Below are 7971 nucleotides of genomic sequence, written 5' to 3' on the forward strand. Positions count from 1 at the left end.
TGAACCTGTATCAAGATGAAAGTGCTTTGGAAGCATCATTTAGGGTCTATTTAAGGTCTATGCTCATTTCCTTATTCTAACCTGCATTAAAGGATCACTGATAAATCAATGGATTAAATAATTAAATTAAATCAACCAGAGTTGAGTTTAACTGAAGGGCCAGTTAGAGCTTAAGTCAACTGTTATTTGGCCTTTTCCTCATTTGAATTATTCTGCTTTTTTTCTAAGAAAAAAAGCTTATTGCACAGTATCATGTATTTTCAAAGCTCAAAATAACATTATTTGCCTCTTAGGTCCTGCTATAACTAATAGATCCTTATCTTTTCAGCTCATGTCAGTTTTTGCCCTAAAAATAATACATTCCCCCACCAATTCATCTATGAACCAACGTCAAGACATCATAGACTGTTCACAATCATTTAACACAGGCGTAACAGCTTCCCTCCCCTGCATACCCCCCACCCTCCACCCCATCAGTCATGACTTGGTTTGCACGGATTCTTTGTTCATGGTTCAGACCATTCACACAGAATGGAATAAAACTTTATTCTTTTCAATTCCACACATAAACGAGATGCTGAGAAAGCCCTTGTCATCTCTGACAGAGAAGCAGAGCGGCTCTGTTTCATGAATGACAGCGCAATTAAAGCTAAAATAATATAAAAATAATTTGAAAAATCCCTTTTCTGTACACTCTCAAATAAAGCAAGAAAGATAAACAACAGCTTCTTTTTCTGCTAGCCAGAAAATGTGTTTCTATTCATTTGGGCTTTGAAGTTCGGTGGACCCCTCATCTGTGTGCCTATACGTGTGGTTATGCGTGTCTAATCTATGCAGTGTAGTGGCCCCTAATTTTTTCATCTAGTTTGTCTAATCATTAAGCTACTTAACCAATGAGAATACTATTATATCACATTGAACAACTTGACATAATTGCTTCTTTGAAATACTAGGAATGTTTACACATTTATTTGGCTTGAAAAGGACTGAAATATTACAGATATTATATTATCTAGCTTTTTTTTTAAGAATATGGCTCTTAATAAATCGATTTTCTGAGTTCCAGAGCAAAAGTCCCTTTAAAAAAAATTTCTGAAGCTGACTTGAAGCAGGAAGAATGTCTTCTGATTTGGCCAAAAATATGGTGAGTATTTTATATCATTTAAAATTTGAAGAATAAGTCTATAAGGGGCCCTTTGTTGTCAACTGTTCCAGCCAAACTTGCCATGAAGTGTGTTTGTCAAAGTATCTCCACTTGACCAGCAGAGGGCACTTTAAACACCTCTGCATTGCCTTAGGGAGCAAATGCAGATGATGCAGAAACACAGTGTTTACCCAAGATCAAGAAGAGCCCTGCAGGTTGTTTGAAATTCACAAAAATATAGAAAATATGGACTGTACCACAGGGTTTCATTTGAAAGTTATGAATATGTGTGAAGTCACCGAGGGAGGGGTATACTTATTGTCTATTATATTGATCTTCGGCTCACTCCTTGAACACTGTCTTTTTCTCTTTCCCAGCTCAAGAACGGTACAGCGCTGCACCTTTTTACAGGTAGTAGAGAGTCGATTTTTCAAATCATTTGATTGAGTTGTATCTTTTTTATTCTGTGTTTACTCCTCTGTTTGAAAGCCTGAGGCAACAGAACAAAGGATAATGCTTCCTACCTCATTTAGGGGTAGAAATTAAACTATCAGAAATGCTGTGAGATGGGGCTGCCCTTTTAGGAACTGGGCTGCATTATTTCCTTCCTCCCAGGAAGAACCCTGGAAAAAGGTTGTGCCCTGTTTGTTTGGTTTTGGCAAACTCACTAGACTGAGGCTGTGCGATGAAGGGAAACAAGCCTTTCTCTTAGTTGAAATATAGTTGTTTATATCCATTTTCTCAGGAGGTGATTAAGACATCTTTTCTCATGGGGCCTACAACTGCCAACCTTTCTTAAAAAGGCTTTCATTTTTGCAAAAGCGTTATTGTTCTAGATATACACCCTGTGTCTCTTCCATTTTTATCTTTTCTGTTGGCTCCAGTTTAGTGTCAAAAAAGATTAGAAAGGATTGTGTGTATGGGTTCGCACAGTTTTTTAAGTAAACTTCTTTGATCCTTAGAGAAATATAACACTTAGTAAATACATTTTTTTTTCATATACTGTTAATAGCTTTTGTTTGCCTTCTCTTTCTCTCTCTGCCTCTGGCCCACTTTTGTTCTCATTTGTCCTAGAGTTGACAGATAAAGAGGGAATGGGGTCTTCCAGCAGCAGTCCTGTGAGATGGAGGTGTACTCAGTGAGTCCTCACCCAAAAAGGATCATAAACTTACTGGGTTAACTCAACCTAATTATCCCTAAGCTGCTTTGGGTTGTGTGTTTTCTCATGTCTTGTTTTGTTTTAGCTGCACCATATGTGATTCCTTGTGCCATTTTCTTTTGTCTATTATTTTTCTTGATGACCCTGAGCTATGGCTTCCTCCTCAGTTCCGACACTAGTCAGCCTTCGTTGTTTTCCTCATCTTGCCAATGTAGGCCTCAAAGAAGAAGTGGCAGAAGAGCACAAGATAGCTGAGGTACATGAGTGAGGACCAGAAGATGTTCTGAAAGTGAGAGTGACACTGGTCATGCTGCATCCAGTGGAAGACCAGGTAGTTAACGACACAGCCCATCAGCATCTGAGTGATCTGGGACAAGGTGATGAACATGGCAAACTTCCGGGAGACTCGGAAACCCGCTGCTCGCAAGGCATAGTAAGAGTACATCACGGAGTGCACTCCATAGTTCATAGTCATGAACCAACCACCCCCGGCAACCATGTCCTTGTAGGAGTACCAGGAGTACAGGAGCACAGTGATGTGGTGGTACCAGTGAAGGAAGATCAGCTTCTGCTTCCTCAGAATGATGAATATTGTATCTCCTGAAAGACAAGGAAAACAATGGACATGAGCCCCTTGACCATAACATAATCATAATCTATATCTCTGCAAGAAGGTAGATGTCTTGAATTGGTACTTGAGAATGAGATGGACTGGGTTAGAATCCTGGACTGATATTTACTAGCTCAGTGACCCTGGGCAAGTTATTTATCCTATTTTCCCATTTCATCATCTGTAAAATGGGGATAATAATAGCTTGAAATTATCTGAGGATTAAATAGGATACTCAACATGCCCTCTTAGCACATGGTAAGCACTCAATAAATGTTACTTTCAGAAAGGTGTTTTGCACAAAATCATATTAATTTTTAATTTGGAAGGGACACTAGTAACCGTGTTGTCCATTTCCAATTCAGCCAGGCATTTTTAGGAAATATCACCTGGAAGAGTCAAATGATATTTATTAATCAAGAGAAACAAATTAGAATTCAAGTGTCCAGCAAAATGTTCTTAGGCCTCTCTGGAGTAGTAAAAAGACACTTTTCTTTCGTACATGATAAAGGTACTCTTTAAAAACATATCATCTTTGTAAGCTCCCAATAAAATGTGAAGCCTTGACATATGGAAGTTAGGAAAGTAAAATTTAAACAAAAGGCTATTTATTTGGGGATGAGAGACAAGATGGCGGAGAGGAAGGACTTGAGCTCACCTCCTCTCACAAAAACACCAAAATCACAACTAACTGCTGAACAACCATCGACAAAAAAGACTTGAACCTACCAAAAGATATTCTTCACCCAAAGACAAAGAAGAAGCCACAATGAGACGGTAGGAGGTGCGCTTTTGCGATATAATTTAATCCCACAACCGCTGGGTGGGTGACCCACAGACTGCAAAATTATATTGCAGAGGTTCTCCCACAGGAGTGAGAGTTCTGAGCCCCACATCACGCTCCCCAGCCTGGGGGTCTGGCTTCAGGAGAATGAGCCACCAGAGCATTTGGCTTTGAAGGCCAGCAGGGCTTGAGTGCAGGAGCTCCACAGGACTGGGGGAAACAGAGACTCCATTCTTGGAGGGTGCACACAAGGTTTCATCTGCACTGGGACCCAGGGCAATGCACTGATTTCATATGAGCCTGAGCCAGACCTACCTGCTGGTCTTGGAGAGTCTCCTGCAGGGGCAAGGCTATGGTCACTATGGGGGCAAGGACACTGATGGTAGACACCCCAGAGAACACTCATTAGCATGAGCTCTCCCAGAGGTCACCATTTTGGCACTAAGACCTGGCCCCACCCATCAGCAGACAGGGTGCCTAAAGTTGTACTGAGCTCACAGCCACCTCTAAACACACACCTTGACATGGCCCTGCCCACAACAGGGACAAGACCCAGCTCTACCCACCAGTGGGCATGCAGCAGTCCCTCCCACCAGGAAGCCTACACAAGTCCCTGGACCAACCTCACCCACCAGGGAGCAGGCACTAGAACCAAGAATTACAGTCTTGTAGCCTGAGGAACGGAGACCACAAACACAAAATGTTAGACAAAATGAGATGGCAGAGAAATACGTTCCAGATGAAGGAACAAGATAAAACCCAGAAGAGCTAAGTGAAATGGAGATAGACAATCTACCCAAAAAAGAATTCAGAGTAATGATAGTAAAGATGATACAAGCTCTTGGAAAAACAATGGAGGCATAGACTGAGAGGATACAAAAAATGTTTAATAAAGAGCTGGAAGCCTTAAAGAAAAACAAACAGATGAACAGAACAATAACTGAAAGGAAAAATACACTAGGAAGAATCAGTAGCAGAATAAATGAGGCAGAAGAATAAATAAGTGAGGTGAAAGACAGATTGGTGGAAATCGCTGCTGTGGAACAGAATAAAGAAAGAAGAATGAAAAGAAATGAGGACAGTCTACGAGACCTCTGGGACAACATTAAGTGCACCAACATTCGCATTATAGGGGTCCCAGAAGGAGGAGAGAGAGAGAAAGGACACGAGGAAATATTTGAAGAGATTATAGCCTAAAACTTCCCTAACATAGGAAAGGAAACACTCAAGTCCAGGAAGTTCAGAGAGTCCCATACAGGATAATCCCAAGGAGGAACATGCTGAGACACATACTAATCAAACGGACAAAAATTAATGACAAAGAAAAAATATTAAAAGCAACAAGGGAAAAGCAACAAATAACATATAAGGGAATCCCCACAAGGTTATCAGCTGATCTTTCAACAGAAACTCTGCAGGCCAGAAGGGAGTGGCATGATATATTTAGTGATGAAAGGGAAAAAAACTACAACCAAGAATACTACTCCCAGCAAGGCTCTCATTCAGATTTGACGGAAAAATCAAAAGCTTTACAGACAAGCAAAAGCTAAGAGAATTCTGCACTACCCAACCAGCTTTACAACAAATGCTAAAGGAATTTCTCTAGGCAGAAAAGAAAAGGCAACAACTAGAAACAGGAAAATTACGAATGGGAAAGCTTGCTGGTAAAGGCAAAAACACAGTAAAGGTAGGAAATCATCCACACACAAATAAGATGTCAAAATGAGTAATCATGAGAAGAGGAGAGGAGAGTACAAATGCAGGATATTGGAAATGCATTTGTTTTAAGTTGCTGGTCTCTTAATTTCAATCTTGTCTATATATAGACAGCTATATCAAAACCTCATAGTAACTGCAAACCAAAAATCTGCAATAGATAAACACACACTAAAGAAAAAGCAATCCAAATACAACTCTAAAGATAGTCATCAAATCACAAGAGAAGGGAACAAAAAAATGAAGGGAAGAATAAAGACCTACAAAAACAAATCCAAAACAATTGACAAGATGGCAATAAGAACATAATATTGATAACTACCTTAAAATGTAAATGGATTAAATGCTCCAACCAAAAGACATAGACTGGCTGAGGAAGTTCAGAGAGTCCCATACAGGATAATCCCAAGGAGGAACATGCTGAGACACATACTAATCAAACGGACAAAAATTAATGACAAAGAAAAAATATTAAAAGCAACAAGGGAAAAGCAACAAATAACATATAAGGGAATCCCCACAAGGTTATCAGCTGATCTTTCAACAGAAACTCTGCAGGCCAGAAGGGAGTGGCATGATATATTTAGTGATGAAAGGGAAAAAAACTACAACCAAGAATACTACTCCCAGCAAGGCTCTCATTCAGATTTGACGGAAAAATCAAAAGCTTTACAGACAAGCAAAAGCTAAGAGAATTCTGCACTACCCAACCAGCTTTACAACAAAATGAGCCACCAGAGCATTTGGCTTTGAAGGCCAGCAGGGCTTGAGTGCAGGAGCTCCACAGGACTGGGGGAAACAGAGACTCCATTCTTGGAGGGTGCACACAAGGTTTCATCTGCACTGGGACCCAGGGCAATGCACTGATTTCATATGAGCCTGAGCCAGACCTACCTGCTGGTCTTGGAGAGTCTCCTGCAGGGGCAAGGCTATGGTCACTATGGGGGCAAGGACACTGATGGTAGACACCCCACAGAACACTCATTAGCATGAGCTCTCCCAGAGGTCACCATTTTGGCACTAAGACCTGGCCCCACCCATCAGCAGACAGGGTGCCTAAAGTTGTACTGAGCTCACAGCCACCTCTAAACACACACCTTGACATGGCCCTGCCCACAACAGGGACAAGACCCAGCTCTACCCACCAGTGGGCATGCAGCAGTCCCTCCCACCAGGAAGCCTACACAAGTCCCTGGACCAACCTCACCCACCAGGGAGCAGGCACTAGAACCAAGAATTACAGTCTTGTAGCCTGAGGAACGGAGACCACAAACACAAAATGTTAGACAAAATGAGATGGCAGAGAAATACGTTCCAGATGAAGGAACAAGATAAAACCCAGAAGAGCTAAGTGAAATGGAGATAGACAATCTACCCAAAAAAGAATTCAGAGTAATGATAGTAAAGATGATACAAGCTCTTGGAAAAACAATGGAGGCATAGACTGAGAGGATACAAAAAATGTTTAATAAAGAGCTGGAAGCCTTAAAGAAAAACAAACAGATGAACAGAACAATAACTGAAAGGAAAAATACACTAGGAAGAATCAGTAGCAGAATAAATGAGGCAGAAGAATAAATAAGTGAGGTGAAAGACAGATTGGTGGAAATCGCTGCTGTGGAACAGAATAAAGAAAGAAGAATGAAAAGAAATGAGGACAGTCTACGAGACCTCTGGGACAACATTAAGTGCACCAACATTCGCATTATAGGGGTCCCAGAAGGAGGACAGAGAGAGAAAGGACACGAGGAAATATTTGAAGAGATTATAGCCTAAAACTTCCCTAACATAGGAAAGGAAACACTCAAGTCCAGGAAGTTCAGAGAGTCCCATACAGGATAATCCCAAGGAGGAACATGCTGAGACACATACTAATCAAACGGACAAAAATTAATGACAAAGAAAAAATATTAAAAGCAACAAGGGAAAAGCAACAAATAACATATAAGGGAATCCCCACAAGGTTATCAGCTGATCTTTCAACAGAAACTCTGCAGGCCAGAAGGGAGTGGCATGATATATTTAGTGATGAAAGGGAAAAAAACTACAACCAAGAATACTACTCCCAGCAAGGCTCTCATTCAGATTTGACGGAAAAATCAAAAGCTTTACAGACAAGCAAAAGCTAAGAGAATTCTGCACTACCCAACCAGCTTTACAACAAATGCTAAAGGAACTTCTCTAGGCAGAAAAGAAAAGGCAACAACTAGAAACAGGAAAATTACGAATGGGAAAGCTTGCTGGTAAAGGCAAAAACACAGTAAAGGTAGGAAATCATCCACACACAAATAAGATGTCAAAATGAGTAATCATGAGAAGAGGAGAGGAGAGTACAAATGCAGGATATTGGAAATGCATTTGTTTTAAGTTGCTGGTCTCTTAATTTCAATCTTGTCTATATATAGACAGCTATATCAAAACCTCAGGGGCTTCCCTGGTGGCGCAGTGGTTGCGCGTCCGCCTGCCGATGCAGGGGAACCGGGTTCGCGCCCCGGTCTGGGAGGATCCCACGTGCCACGGAGCGGCTGGGCCCGTGAGCCATGGCCGCTGAGCCTGCG

The 7971-nt window shown here is 41.2% G+C and overlaps 1 protein-coding gene across 3 annotated transcripts in view; it reads right to left on the minus strand.

Moving 5' to 3' along the window:
• Positions 1-498: 498 nt before the first annotated feature.
• Positions 499-7971, minus strand: part of ELOVL6 (ELOVL fatty acid elongase 6) — a 148941-nt gene continuing 141468 nt past the window's right edge. For all 3 annotated transcript variants that reach the window (XM_028492180.2, XM_055086174.1, XM_007105849.3), the window contains exon 5: positions 499-2903. In XM_028492180.2, coding sequence (XP_028347981.1) covers positions 2479-2903 — 425 coding nt within the window. In that variant the 3' untranslated portion in view covers positions 499-2478. The remainder of the gene's footprint in view (positions 2904-7971) is intronic.

Source organism: Physeter macrocephalus, chromosome 7 (genome assembly GCF_002837175.3).
Source record: "Physeter macrocephalus isolate SW-GA chromosome 7, ASM283717v5, whole genome shotgun sequence".
Taxonomy (NCBI): domain Eukaryota; kingdom Metazoa; phylum Chordata; class Mammalia; order Artiodactyla; family Physeteridae; genus Physeter; species Physeter macrocephalus.